The sequence below is a fragment of the Cervus canadensis genome, chromosome 8 (genome assembly GCF_019320065.1).
Source record: "Cervus canadensis isolate Bull #8, Minnesota chromosome 8, ASM1932006v1, whole genome shotgun sequence".
Taxonomy (NCBI): Eukaryota; Metazoa; Chordata; class Mammalia; order Artiodactyla; family Cervidae; genus Cervus; species Cervus canadensis.
In genome coordinates this window covers 50,811,704-50,830,733 of record NC_057393.1, presented here as the reverse complement: position 1 = coordinate 50,830,733, position 19,030 = coordinate 50,811,704, and the positions used below count along the sequence as shown (strand labels likewise).

The following is a 19,030-nucleotide window of genomic DNA, read 5'->3' as shown; positions in this document are numbered from 1 at the left end:
TATGGTGACAAAAAAGCCATCCTGAAAACCTAATGTCTATTTCTGACTCTCTGGCTGAGTGGCTGAGGGTTCTGAGAAAAGTACCCAAGTCCTGGCTTTAGTTAGAGTGTGAATCTCAACAAATCTCTTCCCTAGCCTGGGTGGTGGTTGTTCAGTCACTCAGTCATGTCTGACTCTCTGCGACCCCATGGACTGCAGCATGCTAGGCTTCCCTATCCTCCACTATCTCCCAAAGTGGCTCAGATTCATATCCACTGAGTCGGTGATGCCATCTAACCATCTCATCCTCTGATGCCCCCTTCTCCTTTTGCCTTCAACCTTTCCCGGCATCAGGGTTGTTTCCAATGAGTCGGCTCTTCCCATCAGGGAAGAGCTCCAAAGTATTGGAGCTTCAGCTTCAGCATCAGTCCTTCCAATGATTTTTCAGGGTTGACTCTCTCCTAACCTCTGCACCACTGCTAAGCAGTGAGAGTTCAGCTTGGCCAGTCTCTACTTCCTCTGCCAAGTAGCTTGTTCCTTTCACCTCCGATGATGGTGTGCCAAAAGGAAAAAGGAACCATGCCAATGCAAAGAGTGCCTGTTTCAGCAGGTAACGGGTGAGTAGCAGCCAGCGGTATGCTGTTGCCCAGAGAACTCAGTGGCACCCCAAGTAACCCCAGATAAAAATTAGATAAAATAGTGGTAAAGTGCTTGATGTGGGTCATGGATGTAATCGCAATCTTAGGAAGCATCTACAGGAAACTTTGCTGAGTTTAGGAACCTATAACAAGCAATCTAAGAGAGAACAATGTGCAGGCTGCTGAATGCAGCCTCAAGGCCAGCCCCATCCTCTTGCGGCCTCTCCTTCCTACAGTGCCTCTCCTGGGCACCAGCTCTGAAGCCACCCTTGGTAGACCCCTTGGGTCTTTCTGATCACACCCTCTGCCACTGCCCACTCAGCACAGCCAGCAGGATTCAGAACACAGCCTGGAAAGGGAATCCGGCAGGGGCCGGGCAAGTAACTAACACAGTATGACATTTGGTCCTTACGCTCAGTGGCTCCAACTAGTTTCCTTGTGTGAACTGGTTCTAAAGGTTTTGAAAACACATCAAAGTATACAGGCTGACTGTCAGAAATCCCCTGGCCAGGCAGTTTGCTCAGGAAGCTGTCTGAGAATGTGATCTAAATTGAATGTCTAATCTCTAGCAAGGGAAGAGGGCCAGTCCCAGGCTGTGGGTATTGTCTGAACTGACTGCCTGAAACCAAAGTGATCCTAGAGAGTTGAACCTGATACTACCATCTCTCCACATGCCCTTCAATGCTGGGAACCAGAGCCAGCTCTTTGGTGAGAAGGGCACACTTACTAAGGCAAAGGACAGATAGACATGATATCACAAGGGCAAATGCAAATTCTGTGTGTCTGCATGACTGCCTCCAACAGAAGCTCCCTAAGACCCGGCACAGTGTCTTCCTTGTCCCTCGGGCCAGGTACACAGCCGAGCCCATGATGTGTATCCGATGAGTAGGTGACTCTCAAGCCACCTGTGCCATTGACCAACTTTCCCCCATGCTTGCTGTCATAGGATGTTCTTTCTTCACGTCTTTTCTCACGTTAATCCTTAACCTGCATGTTCTTTTGTTTCATTACTATCTTAAATACCCATCAAGGTGCAGCCACCAATCCATCTCCTTTCCAGTTGGACAAGTATCTCCCGTGTTTCAGCTGGCTCCTCACACATGTCCTTGTTCAGGTTTGTGGGAAAGGGAGCACTGTACCCATTTCACAGATATGAAGCAAACTCAAAGACATTTGATGGCAAGTTCAAGGACACACCTGGGCTGCCCTGGTGGCTCAGCTGGTAAAGAATCTGCCTGCAAAGCGGGAGACCTGGGTTCGATCCCTGGGTTGGGAAGACCCCCTGGAGAAGGGAAAGGCTACCCACTCCAGCATTCTGGCCTAGAGAACTCCATGGACTATACAGCCCATGGTGTCGCAAAGAGTCGGACACGACTGAGCGACTTTCACTTCAAGGACACACCATGGATATGTGGCAGACCAAGGACTCAGACCCAGGCTGTCTGATTCCTTGCCCTGTGCTCCCTATTTTTCACTCAATGCTGAAGACTTTTCCCCTGAGATTTTGCAAAGGATTTTATGATCCTCCCTGCCACATCCAAGGAAGAAACAGGAAAATCTGTGTTTGATAGAATGATTACTGACACTAAAAGTTAATGTTCAACCCTGGGAAATGACTCTTCCCTCCCAGGAGCTTTCTGAAGCCAGGGCTGGGAGCTCCCTCCTGGGGCTGGGCATTTATAGCTTTGCGTGTTACAGTTCATGAAATGCTCTCAACTTCTCGAAAAGCTGGTTTGGGTTTTTTCTTCTTGGGAGGGGCTGACTCTACCCTGTATGAGAATTCCAAGGCTGCTGGTGCCCTGCCCACTGGGAAACACCTCTGTCTCTGCTGCTCTATAAAGTCCCCAGGTGGCCCCGAGGGAGGATTTCTGCAGCACAGCAGCCTCCCCGGGTCGCGAAGTTCCTGTCCCGCCACCATGAGATTTCTAGTCCTCACCAGCCTGCTCTGCATCCTGCTTCTCTGCTTGTCCGTCTTCTCCGCAGAAGGTAGGACTCTCCCCTGTCCCCGCCCAGGGTGCCGGTCCCTGGGCAGGGATTCTGTGGTCTCGGGTGGTGGGAATCAGGAAATGGAGGGCAGGCAGTCCTGGGCCCTGAAAGACATCACCCCTGAACCCATATGGCACCTCTGTGCACCGTAGCAGCACCAGAGGGAGGCTCAGAAGGCTTAAGCCCCGCAATTTGTCCACAGCCCCAGCTCCCCAAACACCCACACACTAAGGAGAAGGAAACGGTTTTGTGTCTGTGTGGTAAGCACACTGCTTGCACTGCACCTAATTCCTACCTCCCTGGAAGTTCTAGAGCCACTCTGATATGCATTATGCAGTCAATTTGTGTTGAATGAGTGAATACATTAATTAGTAGACCGTCTGGGTCTGAACACCCCCAAATCTACACCTGTGGCAGATGGGATGAGAACGTGGTGGGGAGGCATGTTCATTTAGAACTGGGGCACACGGCCCTTGCACCTTTATGGTACGAGTGTTTAGCTCTCCTGTCTTTCTCAATTCAGATTGCTGAATATTTTGAACTTTTTCTCTTGCCTAACCCTCTAAAAACTGGGTTTTTTTTAACAGTTATGGTTATTTTAACATTTATCTGAATTTGGGGATATAGAAATACCAGGGTGAAAAACACCCATAATTTCATTACTCAGGAATGGCCATGTTCAACTTTTTGTTTATTTCTTTTCAGTATGCTTACACGCATCTTTGTAATGGATATCTCTCTGCATGTTCGATCTTGTGTCTGTTTTATCACTGTATTATTATAGTCACCAAAAAATGTTTACGATTGAAACCTGGAAGCATTTACACCAGAATGTCAACAGCAACCATCTCTGTCTGAGAAGTAGGATTATAGAAAGTATTCACTTTCTAAAGTTTCTGCAATGAACATTGCCACATATACAACATGGAAAACAGTGATTAGAGTTCCTCATAAACACGGCCAATAGCAACATGATTTATCAGACCTCTTCTGTTGGACATATTAGAGATTACCACTGCTACCTTAATGACAATTCAGTGAAGATCAATGTCTTTCCTCATTAAGTTTCCTATCCTAGGAGTGTCTCTACCAGATTCCCCAAAATGATGCTATTTAACTAATAATTTTAGGTATAACTTGCCACTACATGAATGTACTGTGATGAATTTACATGTTTAGATATTTAAATGATTCACAACTTTGAGCTATTTTAAGTACACAGTAAAAATATGGGTCTGTATAAAACATATCCTATACTGAGGCTAATTTTCCTAGATTGCCAAGGGGAGAGAATTACTATGTCAAAGGGCATAGACAATCCTTCTTAAAAAAAAACATTTACTTCTTTAGTTTGGCTGCACCAGTCTTAGTTGCCACCTGCAAACTATTAGCTGTAACATGAGGGATCTCGTTCTTTGACCAGGAATGGAATCTGGGCCCCCTACATTGGGAGCACAGAATCTTAGTCACTGACCACCAGGGAAGTCCCAAGGGCATAGATACTTCTAAGTGATGGTGTCGAACTGTTTCTTGGGCAGGAAGATGAGGAGAACATATTTTGAGGGCAGAGTATCTCCCCACATTGACTTTGTTATTTATGGAAAAGAGATAGCCTCAAGGCCCACTCTCCCTGGATCCTCCTGTAGCCTGACCCATCCTGAGTTTCCCTGAATAAATATTCCCGAGCCCTTGGCCTTGGGGGCTGAAGTTCCCTCCTGCACAGACCCTGTCCCCCATGTCCCCAAGCGTGCTAAGGGAGGGACTCTTTTCCTATGTCCCCTCTCAGGGAGAAGACACCCGAGGCATCATGCCAAGCCCGGAAAAGGCAAGCCCTGCTGTCCCCGAATTCCGGGCCCTGACCTGATGACCCAGAAAGGTAAGCACCGCACAACTGCCCAGGTGTAAGCAAAGGCCCTGGGGAGGCTGTGGGACAGGCTGTGTACGCGTCCCCTGCCCACCTACCCTCCATTCCTGGCATCAGGTCCTTTTGTGGAGAAGCCATGAGCAGATGTGATCTTGGCCTCATGGATCTTTCTAGTCTAGTGGAGGAAACTGACCTGCCCACCCCCCCAAAAAAAAGTCAAAAGATTAATCACCTTGAACTGAATATATTCCCTCAAGGGAAAGAACAGGATGCAATTAGAAAATGGGATGGAGAAGGTCCTTACCCTGGGTGGGAGGCATCAGAGGGGCCAACCTTTGTGAGACCTGAAAGAAAACCAAGGCACTAGCAGGAGGAGTGTGGAAGGGACGGTGCAGGAGGGGAAACGGCAGGAATGAATACAGAGCAGATGGGGAGTCGTGAGGTGCTCAGAGAAGCTATGAACCAAGGCAGGGCTGGCTTGGTGAGTGAGTTGGCCCATGAGGTGGGGTGACCAGAGGGGATGGGGCACACAGGTCCAAGGAGTCCCGAGTTACAGGCAGGCAGCACCCATCCCAGGCGTCAGGCTAGGGGTGCAGAGCTGGACTCCCTGCCAGGGTGAGGCCTCAAAGAGCAAGGCTGCCCTCTCCTACAAGGCCTGGGGGGGGCAGGGGTTTTGAGGGGTGAGGGAGACAGACCAACAGAGGGCTACAGGCACCCAGCTCCCGATACTGGGGCACCAGGCCAGGGCAGGCTAATGCATGGGAGTTGCATGCCTGCCCCAGGATGCAAGGTTGGGACGGCTGAACCTTGGCTGGCCTTTGGTAGAAGGTCCTAGGGCCTGGGGCAGGCAGAGTCCCCGGGGGAAAAGCCAGCCAGGCCTGACACAAACCCAGGGTTCCTGTCCCCCATCCCCCACTTAGTCTCTGCAGCCTAAGGCCCCATCTCAGGGGTCTAAGAAGGCCCAGCTCTGCTGACTCCTCTGGGGCCATGGCTCAGAGAGCCCGTGACCAGAGCTGGAGCCTCCACACCCCTCCTGGATGTCAAGAGTTCTGTGTGCCAAGGGGAGGCCTGGGTGTGAAGCAGAGGGAGGGGGGCAGGCTGCATGGCTCAGCCTCGGGCCACTTCTCTGGAGAAGCTGACAGCCCCCGTTTCCAGAGTGGCATCACATCCCACTGGGGCTGGGTAAAAATAACCGGTTCTCACACCCTGAACCCGAGTGTAAGGCCCCCACCCAGGCTGGCTGGCTGGCTGGCTGCAGCCCGGCTCTCCCTGGAGGCCCCAGCCTGGCAGAGGAGAGCTGTTTCCCTGAGTCCCTCCCAACGAGGAGGCCAAGCTGGGCTCAGACCCTGCAATGCCCTCCCCAGGATGGACTTGCTCAGGAGCACTTGTCAATGAAAATAATCAATAAAAAATCAAGAGTAAGAATAGAAAAGAGTTGTATTTGGGCCAAACTGAACACTAGCCAGAAGCCTGCTTCCCAGTTGACTCTTGAGAAATTGCCCAAGAGAAGAAGAGTTTTCACCAGTTTCATATCTTGTCAGAATAAGACCATTAAACAAGTCAGGGTCACATTTCTTCAAGGATTTCTTTAGGAGGGAAAGAAAAAAGACCATCCTGTACACAGCAAGTCAATATGGCCTTGGTACCTGGGAAGTGAGTCTTATCATCAGAGGATTAACATTGGTGTCCTAGGAAGGGGAGCATTTAATCTACACTTTAAACTTGGACATTCTTTACTTCTGGTCAGAGTGCCCTTTTTTTAAAAAATATTCAAAGCAGATGTACAATGTATGTTTGATAGGCACACAAAGGCTATTTTATTTAGCATAAAATTCAAGTTAGCACATGTATAAGCCAGAATGACTTCCCACGACACTGAAAGCCCAAAATCCTAACCACTAAGCCACCAGGGAATTCCCTGTGAAAATGTTTTTTATTACAATAAAGAAAAGAGAAGTTGAAAATGTATGTGCACGCACGCACACACAACTCATAGAAAACACAGCAGAGTTAACTCCTTGTGCACAAGAGCAGCTCTTTCTTTTTTTCAAGCCACACAATACTTCAGAATAATCTGTGTGTGGCTCCCATCCTGAGTTTAGATTTCTATCGATGTCCATAGCTTTTAAATTCCATTGCAGGGATCCGCAAGCAACTTAGAACAAGAAGGGCAAAGCAAGCATTTTTACTAGGTCCCTATCATGCAGTCTCATTTAAATCCTTGGAACCACCCCAGGGCAGCACGGTCCATTTTACAGATTTGAAACTGAGGCTCAGAAAGGTTATGAGGCAGAGCCAGAAACTTGGGTCTTCCATTGCAACAACTGCCTCCTGCAGAGAAAGGCGTTTCCTCATCATATTTACGGAGACACGCAGGTACCCAAGGGAGATTGCGGACTTCCTGGAAGGGAAGCTCTGTCTGGGTTGGAATCTCAGCTCTACCACCAGCTAGATATGCGTCCTTGAGCAGGTCCTTCAGCTCTGCTAAGCCTCAGTCTTCTCCCCTGTGAATGGGTATAACAATAGACTCTATGATCATAGTCTATTACCCCATAGTCAGTGAGGTTGTGAATATAAAGCCAGGCATTGGCCTGGCACCAGCTATCTGGTAAACTTGCTCTGCTGTGGCCGCAGAGGAAGTCTGAGCATGCCCAGGTGTAGTAGTTCCACCCCCCTTACACCGTCTTCTGGGGCTGACCCTGCGGCTCGCACACCACTGTGGAATAAATAGCAGGGGCGCCGGGCGTGCCAGGCTCTGGGAATTTGGCCTCTGTACCCTGGTTCACTGACACAGGAGTGCCTGTGCACTGTCTGCTGAAAGAGAAAGTGGCCTCGGGCTGCCTGGAGGATGCCCCTGAGCTGACATCACCAGCTGTGACACACACAGGCCAATATCACCTACTGTCCAATCGAAGACGTCTTTCCGGAGCACGGCCTTGCCCAAGTGCTATGCTAGGCCCGTGGCAGTGACATGAAGTGGCAAGCATGGGACTCTGGATTAATTCTACAAAACCATCATCAAAAATCAACGTGTTGAGTGGCCAGTTTACTGAACTTACACAATTGGTAAATTGTTTACCAATTTACTAAAAAAAAGGGCTTTCTCTAAAGCATTTGAAAAGTTGGTAACCATCTATATGGCAGCATTGTTTTAAAGGAATGTTCCATTTGTTGGTTCTGTTGGGACTTGAGGGGTGTCAGGTTTAGGCTGTGGTCAGACAGACAGCTGTCTAGGCCTCACCAGCTGGGAAACTCTGTGATACTGAGCCTCTGTCAGACTGCCCTCCTTCCATGGGTCCTGAGGCTGTCAGTAACGGGACTCCTGGGGAGGACTGGAGAGGCCTTGTGGGAGGGTCCCTGGGGTCTGAGAGAGCGCCTGTCCATCTTGCAGGTTTCCTAGGGCCTGAGAGCTCCATGCTACCTTCCCTGCTTTGAAACCCCACAAAATGACTTGAACTATAGTGGGAAACAGGGGCTGAAAGGGACACAGAGATATTCCTCCCCACCATGGGGTTGCCCCTGTCTTCAGAAAGGAGCCTAGACTACAGAGACAAAGGTTATCCACTGAGGACCTTGAGTGTGATGACGTGAGGGTTTTGGCAACTTTGGAAGGTAGCAAGGTAGACACCAGGGCTCAGTGCAACAGTGCAGGAGGTGGAGAGGGTACCCATCCTGCCCAGTGGACCCATCAGAGGGGCTCAGATTAGCGGTTTTGTTCCCTGTAATTATAGTTGTCAGCCACGGCTGCATAATAAAACACCTCCAGCTTCAGTGGCCCAAAAACAATACGTAATTATCATTTGCTATGAATCTACAGGTCAGCTGAACTGTTCTTCCAGTCTTGGATGGGCTCATTCATTTTTCCACGGGTTTGGATAGGTACTTCTGCTGAGCCTAGCCAGGCTCTCTCACATGTTTGGGGGGTCAGTGGGATGAAGCCAGGTTGATCTCAGCTGAGCAACTGAACTCTCTTCCACATGGTGTGGAAGAGTCATCCTCTGACGGGCTAACTCAGGCTTGTTCACCTAGGGACTGCAGGGCTCCACCTACAGAGCGGAAGTACCTAAGGCCTCCTCAGGCCTCAGAACTGGTCCACCTGCATTTCCAGTTCATTCTCTGGGCCAAAGCAAGTCACCAGATCATATTCGAGGAGCAGCGAAATAGACCCCTTGTTGTGATGGGAGAAGATGCAAAGTCACATTGCAAAGGAAGGGCGGAGAACTCTATCCTTATTTGCACTCAGTTAACCACATTATTTATTGTAGGAACCAGAGAAGAGAGTCTTGGGGCCTGAGGGCGGGGACAGGGGGTAGAGGGGAAGCAGTGGTCAGGAAATCATGGTTCTCCATCAGAAATGCTAGTAGAAAACTCTCACAATATGATATTAATAGAAAGGAGTAGTTAACACTGTATATTACTATGATTATCACTATGGGAAGGCAAAAGCACTTTCAAATAGAAAGAAAAAGAAAATTACACCAATATTAGCACTTATTTATGATTAAGACATGAAGCTATGGAAGAATTATAATAATTAAATTTATTTTTTGTATAGCTAGTAATTATATAGCAACTACTGTGTAGCACTTACATCCGCTAACTCATTTAACCCTCACAATAATCCAAAGAGTTAGATACTATTGCTATTCTTTTTTTTTTTTTTTTATTGCTATTCTTATTATTACAGACAAGGCACCAAAGCACAGAGAAGTTTAGTCAGCTGTTGAAGGTCACCCAGCTAGTAAGTAAGGGGTAGAGCTGGGCTGTGAATCCAAGTAATCTGGCTCCAGATTCCTTGTTCTTAACTAGCATACCACCTTGCATATAGTAATAATCCAGAAACTAAAACAGAAAAAAGAACCTTATTACCATAATTTAATAACCATCCTCATTCATATTTCCTTTTTTCATGCAAACATGTTTACCTATCTTTATTTTTATTATACCTTGTTTTTTTTTATTTTTAAAATTAACATTGCATTGTATGCATTTTCCTTCAAGGTGTTGTATAGTCTTCATAGCCACAGGGCTTTATCACTGTTAAATATTTTTTTCATCACAACATACCATTTAGTAATTAACCATTTCTCTACCACAGGATATTCAGACTGTTTCCAGAATGTTTTTCTGCTGCTAAAAACAAAACTATGAAGACTAGCTTAATGCATGCAGGTTTTTCTTTCCTTATGGATTATGCCTCCCACAAATGGGACTGGTTCACCAAAAGATGCAAACCAAGCTTGAGACACACATTACCTGAGACAGAGAGGAGACAGCTGAGGGTTCAAGCGTCTGCAAATAGGTGTGGGTGAACCACCACCATCAAAAACAGACCTTCCAGACCCCTCAATTTTAGTGGACTCTGCTCTTGACAGAGACGGTTGAACAGATAAACTACCTTCCCTCCATCTTCTGGTAATCAATCAGATTTCTCCCCAATGGGATAGAAATAACCTGGGCTGGTCATGTTTGCAATGAAAGGCCCCCTCTGGGCATCCCAGAAGGAGGGTAAGATCTGACACTTGCTTTGATTTTTTTAAAACATATCTTCATATCTAAAAATTAATCTTAATTGTATTTCTCCCTTTCCCCCACCTTGACTCTGTCTGCCTCTCTGCCTCTTGTCTGATCTTGTCTGTTCTTGTCTGCCCGCTGCTCCTTCCTAGGACACCATATGAGAAACTGCAGACCATGCAAACTCAAGCCAAAGCCCCGCTTTTGGGTGGTGCCTGGAGCACTCCCACAGGTGTAGTGCTCCCCCAAGCAGGCTCCATACCACTGAAACCCTCATGCTCCATTCTTTAGGCACCCAGAAGCCTTAGGTTCCCCCAGGGTGCTCCCCTCAAAGTCAGGACTGATGACAAAGCCTCTGCCCATGAACCTGAGCTTCCTTTCTTAAAGACACAACACATTTCTTGCCTACTGTGTTGGACTGTGCTCACAATTTTTTTTAGAAAAGCCTGAACCAGAATCTTCTGAAAACCACAACATGGATTCAAAAGTCCAAGCTCTGGAATGCCTGTTTCCTGCTGTATGGTCTTGAGCAAGTAACTTAGTCCCTCTGGGCTCATGCTGGCTTCAGAGATACAAACTCCAGTGAAAGAAGACATCCAAGGAAGGCACCAACGGGCTTCACTTACCCCTTTCAAGCCTCATGGCAGTGAGCTAGGGTGTTGGAGGGCTTCATCTCAGGCAGCAAAGGCCCTGGCATAGTTCCAGAACTCCAGATCCTGGTATCAATCACGTCACCAACCGTCAGAGTCATTTTGAGCCAGGTTCAGCCCACCCAGCCTCAGTCTCCATCTGGCCCCTTGCGCATGGATAGTCAAGACTCCATCGTGACCTGAAGAGCTACAAATCCAAAGACTTCCGAGCCTGCTAGGGTGAAGGGTAACAGGGACCCAAGAATGGCCAACCAGCAATGCAGAGGCTCAGCTGACCCGAGACACACCTAAGCTCCTAACTGTCCCACATCCCACGGCCCCTGCAGGAACCCCTGCCTGATTTTCTGATGTTTGTCTGCTGTAAAGAGCATGCAGTGAAACAAATTGTAAATAAATAAACAAAACACGTGGCACATGGTTGTTTGAGAAAATGGGAGGTAGGACCTTCGGTAGGACCTTGGGCTTCCCTGGTAGCTCAGACGATAAAGAATCCGCCTGCAATGTGGGAGACCTGGGTTCGACCCCTGGTTTGGGAAGATCCCCTGGAGGAGGGCATTGCAACTCACTCCAGTCTTCTCGCCTGGAGAATTCCATGGACAGAGGAACCTTGCGGGCTACAGTCCATGGGGTCACAAAGCGTCGGACCTCCTACCAGCACAGGAGGTAAGACCTGAGACACAGCTGTCTGCTACAGGAAACCCACTCCCTGAGGCCTCTCCTGCAGGCAACACCTTCATCACAGCACAATCTAACCATGAAAGGGGGCAGCGGGCTGGGGAGTGAGGAACAGTGACGGGAGCAAGGGTCTCGGTCTGACACACCAGCATTCCCCAGGATTTTCATGTGATCTGGTCAAGTCAGTTCCCGTTTCTGTAAAATGGAGAGTCCAAGACCTATTCAGAGAAGCTAACGTGAGGCCCCAACAAGTAGACAGATGTAAAGTGCCCACAAGGGGCCTGGCACAAACAGAGGAGCTTGGTTCCAGAAAGCCCCTGCCTTCCCTGCCCCCATCCTGGAGGGAATGTTTATGTCCAAGTGAACACACAACTGGGGAGAGGAGGCTCAGAGGGAACAGATGGCCCATGTCTAAGAGGCTTAACCCTCAACAAATTTCCTTCTAATCTGCTTCTCCCGGCAAGGTGAGAAGCCCCTCCCTACGTCATCCCACAGCTGTCTGAGAAGGCCAGACCCACCAGGTGTGAGGCTGATGAGCAGAGGTTCCCTGGCACCCAGCAATGGGGACAATGGTCCCAGGGAAAGCCCAAGGTCCTCACCTTGTCCTAGGCCAGACCTTTCTGTTCCTTCCAGAAACTTCATTTGCGAGCTCCTCCATTCACTCACTCAGTCACCCATTCCTGGGGTAGGCAATGGTCAGAATGTGCTAGTTCCAAGCCTCAGCGATGAGCAGATACAGTCCTTGAGGGCTGAGAAGCTATCACTTCTCTGCACAGTTGTGAGGTAAGAACAGAGGACTGGGCACAGGAGTGGACATGAAAAGAGGAAGAGCTGATGCTCGCGCTGAGTCCTGGGAGCATTCCAGCTGGAGAAGAAACGGGTGTGTGTGTGTGTGTGTGTGTGTGTGTGTGTAAGCAGGGGTAAGACTTGAGTGTTTGAGAGGAATCCAGCAACTGGACAGCAGAATGGGGAACACTGGGGAGGTTTCAGTCTGGGACCATTAGAGCACCCAAAAGTTATCAGGTATTTAGAGCTTATCCTGAGGACAATGGGTGGGAGAAAACACAGGCAGGAAGAACCATTAGGAGGAGATGGAACGAGGTAGAGCTAAGGCAGGGTGGCGGAGGGAGATACAGAGCTGAGGGATTTGAGGTATTGAATGGACAGGGAGAGTCTTATGAAGAACACTATTCAAGGCTCTCGGGGGACTTCCCTGGTGGCCCAGTGGTCAAGATTCCGTGCTTCTAAGGCAGACGGTGTGTGTTCAATCCCTGCTCAGGGAACTAAGATCCCACATGCCACAGGCATGGCCAAAAAAGTGGGGGAAAAAAAAAAAGCTCTTGGGGACCTAAGAGGATACAAAGAAAACCAGACATCTGGAAGTGACTTTGCATTACAGAACTGGAATTCTTCTATCTCCTGAATGATCCCCTTGAAGAATCTTAACATATTGGCAGGTGACAGTAGTGTCACTAGAGAAAGAGTGCAATCTCCATGGCAACTGAAGGGGCTGCCCTGACTGGGTAGGGCCCCACTGCAACTGACAAGGCACAGGTTTCTCAGACAGACTTGGGTTCAAATGATGACGCGGTCATGTGTCCTCTGTCATGTGACATCAGGAAGTTCAGATAACCTCTCAGAGTTTCAGGTTTCCCATCTGGAAATGAGGCTAAGACTGCCTATCACAGAGGCCCACGAGGGAGAGGAAATCAGGAAGTAAAGAATGTCTGGCTCTGAAACAGTAGCCTCATTTGCTTCCACTAAACTGAACGCATCCAGGACTCTCCACCTCTCCACCTCCACTCAAGACTAGGTCCTCTGGAACCAATTCCATCCCCAGCTATGGCAGAACTTCCTGTTGGAAACCACACACACTTTACAGCCCTGCGTGCCCACTCACTCTGCTGATTCACCTGAGCTTATCTCTGGGCAGACTGTCCAGGCTGAACCACTTTCTGGAGTCCCGGCTGGTTAATGTTCACGCCTGACCCCACATGTGACTCCCCTGACTCTGCAGCCGCTTGCCCAGTCATGGAAACATCATAAAACTTCTAGAATCTGGGTGTGTCTAGGTATATAGTCTAGTCTCCCAAGTGGTGGCTGGACCTTGCCTGTTTATAAGCATTCTAGTAACGTGTGGCCAGCTCCAGAGGCAGGCTTGTTATCAACAGCTCCATCTCTGCATGAGGTCTTTGGCTTATCTGCTGTTTAATCTGTCCAATTGCCCTACCCCTTAGGATTTGCAAAGTATGAGCCAGAGAATGGAAGTTATCAAATTACAAGCTGTCAGAACTGAAAAGTTCCTTACGCACATTAAAATGTAACTCTTTCACTTGTTCAACTCAGGGCTTAAATATGCTCTGGATATGGGTGCTTATATGTGTGCAGTAGGCCCCTACAGCCGTTCCCTCAACTATTTCACACTTTTCCATGTCCCGCCTGGCTCAGCAGGCATTTCACTGTATCCCCTTTGGCTACTCCACTCTACCAGTTTATGGATGGATGGAGGGGGCGAAGCATTTCAAAGGCCTGCAGAGTGTCAGCTGTTGACTAGGACCAGGAACCAAGACTCAAAATACCCTCAAATGTCTGTTCATTGATTCATGTATTCAGTCATCATTCACCCAGTCAACAACTGCTCACTGAGGACCTACTGAGGGACAGGTCCTGTGTGGATACAAAAGCAACCTATGCATGAAACATGGTCGCTCCCCTAAATGATTCATGGCACCCTGGGGGAGACATCAAAGCAGACAGATTACACACTGGATTCTTTTAAGGGCCCTGTCAAGGTCTTAAGGAGGGACCAGTTCTATCTGGGGGCAGAAGCATGCCAGGGGAAAAAAAAAAAAACAGCTTTCTGGAGGAGAAGACATTTTTGGGAGTGTCCTAACCCAGCCTCAGTCATGTGGCAGGATGCAAGAACAATGGAGACCGCTATAAGGTGAAAACAGGTGACGTCAGGGCTGGAGCTTCTGCCCACCTGTGTGGATGCCACAGTGACCAAGAGCCAGCACTATAACACAGGATCCCAGCCAGTGGGTACTAGTTCCAGCTGGATCGGGACCGGGGAAAGAGGGGGCAGCTCCGGATTCCTGCCCCCTAGGGAAGGAAATGGCAACCCACTCCACTACTCTTGCCTGGAGAATCCCATGGATGGAGGAGCCTGGTGCAGGCTACAGTCCATGGGGTCACAAAGAGTTGGACACGACTGAGAGACTTCTTTCACTTTCACTTTCTTTCCAGATTCCTGCAGAGTCTCTCAGTTCGGGGAACAAGTCAGGCTTTAGACAGGTAAGAAAGAGGAGGAATGCCGTCTCCATGTCAGAGGAAACTGAGGCAGCCACCCTATACCTGGCCTGCACACAGCAAGGGGACAGAGGTGGCCACATTTCACACCAAGTAATATCCAGAACCCACTGCTGTGGGAAGCAACTCCCCAGTTCAGCCAGGTGAGTACACCTGGTCCAGACCTGTGGAGGACTGTCCTCAGGACCTCACCTGAGCTGAGATAGGCGGAGCCTCACAGTCATGTTCAAAGAGGGTTCACCCCCTGATTCTATGTCTTCATCCTCAGGACCAAATCCTACCTTGGACCACAGCTCTCCAGTCACGAGCGGTCATTTTGTTGGAACTCAGCAACTGGAAAGAAGAGCTCAGGATGCCGAGTACCAAGGGCAGACGTCTGTCTCTAGATGGTTTCATCCCAGACAGCTGGGGTAGTAGCAGGGTGCTGGAGACCTACCCTTCCCCCTTCTAGAGCAGGGTCATTAGGAAGATGAGCCTGGAAGCAGGCATCTGCTTCTCGCCACAGCCTCAACACCAGAAGCTGGGAGAACTTTTTACCCAACATCTCCTGGTGCACGTGTGCACATATGACCTGGGCATGCATATTTACATGAGGAGACATGAGCAATACACTGGTGTATGAGTGTGCACATGTGGGTGTGCACATATGTGTGCACAAATGGGACTAGAACTCACATGTGTTTGGGGGCAGCTATGTGAATGTATGTGAGTATGGGGGAAGGCACTCAGATCAGATATGAGCAAAGAGGTCATAAGAGCCTAACCTGGCATATTGGCAAATGGAGCTAGAACACATATGCATGCCTAGGCTGGCAGCTGGCACTCAAATTCCCACTAACTAAGAGTTGGACCAGCTATTGTACATCTACCTGAGGAAGAGCTCTTGGAACCTGCCCTAGAGATGACTGATGAGGTATTTCACAGCAGGTGCCATGGGCGGGGGGGGGGGGGGGGGGGAGACCCAGAGGAGAGGGAGCAGCCACCCTGCAAGGGGTGATGGGCGTGTAGAGGACAAGGCAATGGGTGTGCTGAGACTGCCCAGGGTATTTGGGTGAGGGCCACGCCACCTGTCTCAGGGCAGGTGGGACCTTCCTTCCCAGCTATGAGAAACTGAGCTCTCCAGGCTGTTTCCAGACCCTCAGAACCACCAGGTCAAGATCAGAGTCCAGGGTGAGAATCTCCATTAAGAGCTGCTGTTTTCCTTGGTTCTCGGGTGCTTTGTTTGAGGACAGAGGCCAGCCCAGAGTGACCAACTCCTTCCAGTTTACCTTAAATCTTATTGGTTCTAGCACTGAAAATCCCATATCCCTGGAAATTACTTCAGTCCCAGGCAAACCAGTCACTCTAGCAGATCTAAACAGGTACAACTGAAGGGGGACAGTCTTTTTAAGAAAAAGAATATAAACTACAAATACAAAGTTGGCTATGGAAGGACCAAGTGTGAGCAAGGGGCTCAAGAACTGAAGCGTCAGGAACTTCATGGTGATTGTCCTCTGCCATGGAAAGAGGTTCAACTATTTTTGCAGCCAGGCTAAACCGGGCATGAATCCACACTCTCTCTCACTGGCTGTGTGAGCCTGCGCAAGTGACTTACCTTCCCTGTGCCTTAACTTCTTCCATTTGAAAGCAGGGACACTCACACCACACACAGACACAGCGTGTGGAGTATCCCTCTATCCCTCTCTAGTACAAGTCTGTTGACTGGCATTGTCCCATCATTTTGCAACACAAAAGTTGCAGAAATGTCTGTGCAATTTAAAATGCATCTTTTCAGCAGACTCACAGATATACAGAATAAACTAGTAGTTACCAGTGGGGAAAGAGGAGGGGGTAGGCAATGTAGCAGCAGGAAATTAAGAGGTACAAACTATTAGATATAAAATAAGCTACAAGGATATATTGTATAATGCAAGGAATATAACCAATATCTTATAATAACTATAAATAGCTTTAAAAATTGTGACTCACTATATTGTACACCTGTCAGTTCAGTTCAGTCACTCAGTCCTGTCTGACTCTTTGCAACCCCATGAACTGCAGCACGCCAGGCTTCCCTGTCCATTGCCAGCTCTCGGAGTTAATTCAAACTCATGTCCATCGAGTCGGTGATGCCATCCAACCATCTCATCCTCTGTCATCCACTTGTCCTCCTGCCCTCAATCTTTCCCAGCATCAGGGTCTCTTCAAATGAGTCAGCTCTTCACATCAGGTGGCCAAAGTACTGGAGTTTCAGCTTCAGCATCGATCCTTCCAATGAATATTCAGGATTGATTTTCTTTAGGATGGACTGGTTGGATCTCCTTGCAGTCCAAGGGACTCTGAAGAGTCTTCTCCAACACCACAGTTCAAAAGCATCAATTCTTCAGCACTCAGCTTTCTTTATAGTCCAACTCTTACATCCATACATGACTACTGGAAAAACCATAGCTTTCACTAGATCTACCTTTGTTGGCAAAGTAATGTCTCTGCTTTTTAAAATGCCATCTAGGTTGGTCATAACTTTTCTTCCAAGGAGGAAGCATCTTTTAATTTCATGGCTGCAGTCACCATCTGCAGTGATTTTTGGAGCCTAAAAAAATAGTCACTCACTGTTTTCACAGTTTCCCCATCTATTTGCCATGAAGTGATGCAACCAGATGCCATGATCTTAGTTTTCTGAATGTTGAGTTTTAAGCCAACTTTTTCACTCTCCTCTTTCACTTTCATCAAGAGGCTCTTTAGTTCTTCACTTTCTGACATAAGGGTGGTGTTATCTCATATCTGAGGTTATTGGTATTTCTCCTAGCAATCTTAATTCCAGCTTGTGCTTCATCCAGCCCAGTGTTTCTCATGATGTACTCTGCATATAAGTTAAATAAGCAGAGTGACATTATACAGCCTTGATGTACTCCTTTCCCTATTTGTAATCAGTACACCTATACCTTATATAATTTTGTACATCAACTATATGTCAATAAAATAAAAATTACTGTTATAACTTTTCAAAAAATAAATAAATAAAGTGCATCTTTCCAGCCACAGGGCCAAGCCCGAGGGGATTGAACAAGAAAGGTTTTGGTTAATGGGGCCTAAAAATTGCCCAGCGTTCTAGGACTGCTCATTAACCTTCTCCTTGGCCTGAATCTCTAACTGTTGCTAACAGTAGATGGAGGGGGGCTGCTACAGGGGGATAGAGGAGGGTTGGTCTGCTCCTGTCAAGGCCCTCAGGGAAGAACTATTGGGACCCCAGTCAGGGAGGCCTCTCCAGCGAGGACGCAAAGTAGGTCTCTTCTGTCTGTGGATATACCCTCCCAAGGGCATCCTGGAGAGTGACCAAGCCTGGGACTGAAGTGTCCACCCTGTATACCCTGTGAATGTAAGGAAAACAGGCTGCTTCTTCAACCAGAGGCTACTGTCAGAGCAAGGAAAAAAGGGTCCAGCCCAGGGAAACTTATCAGCAACCAGGAAGGCTCCTGAGTGTGTTTCTCCCAGTTGTCAGCATCCAGGGCCCCCACAGCAGTGCCTTGCTTTGCCCAAACATCTTCCAGGGACAGAGAGCTCACCCCTCCTGGGACAGTCCACACCTGTGTTGGCCAACTCTGTTAGCAAGTCTGTCCTAGAGTGGGGTTCCGACCTGCCTTCAAATAGTTCACCCCTCCTTGCAAGGCTTTCGTGGCTTTGCTGCTTCTGCTACGACTGGGCACAGGGGATGGGGAGGGAGGTTAGACTGTTACCTGGCAATATCTGCCTCCCAGCTTAGTACAGATTTGAAGGCCCTCTCTGCTGTCCACCACACATGCGGACCCCCGCTAGATGACCAGACCAGTAATCAGACCCTCTGGGAGAGCTGGTCTGGCTTGGTGGACAGAATAGGAATGGGTTGAGATCTCAGAGATGTGGTCCTGATAACCCCTCACCATCTCCCCCCTTTTCCTACCACAACCCTCCTCTTCGTCTTTTAATCTCCTCCTCCTCCCCACCCAAGCCTTCCGGGACACATCCTTGGAATCTATTTGGGTTTTTAAGGCCATGCCCTTCCCAAAGTCCATGCATGCCCCTTTGTCTCCCCTGCTCTCATTTCTTTTAGAGTCTAGCAGGCAGCATCCTCCCATGCTGAGGATGGGCTATTTCCCTGCTATTATTTGACAGTCGGGCTCCAAGAAAATGACAAACTCCCTGAAAGTCACCGAGGAAGTTCATTAAAAAGGAAAACTCCAGTGGAGCCCGGCCCTGCCAGGACTTGGCGACCCACAAAAAGCCCCCGTTTTCCAGTGCCCTGCGGTCCTGGGGTCCCCTCGGCTCCCGCGCTGCAGACCTGGGACAGGGGCACTCTCGTCCCCCCCTCCCGCCCCCCTGCCCTCGCCCCCTGCCGGGAGCCGGTTCCCCTCAGCTCTGCACCCACTAATTGGTCTCATTAGGAGGCGGGCGGGCGGCTC

The 19,030-nt window shown here is 48.8% G+C and overlaps 1 protein-coding gene across 1 annotated transcript; it reads left to right on the top strand.

Moving 5' to 3' along the window:
• Nucleotides 1-2,428: 2,428 nt before the first annotated feature.
• Nucleotides 2,429-11,044, top strand: C8H10orf99 (chromosome 8 C10orf99 homolog). Its single transcript, XM_043477178.1, has 3 exons — nucleotides 2,429-2,603; nucleotides 4,390-4,479; nucleotides 10,134-11,044. The coding sequence occupies exons 1-3, from the start codon at nucleotides 2,534-2,536 to the stop codon at nucleotides 10,217-10,219; spliced, it is 246 nt and encodes an 81-aa protein (XP_043333113.1). The 5' UTR covers nucleotides 2,429-2,533; the 3' UTR covers nucleotides 10,220-11,044.
• The last annotated feature ends 7,986 nt before the right edge of the window (nucleotides 11,045-19,030 follow it).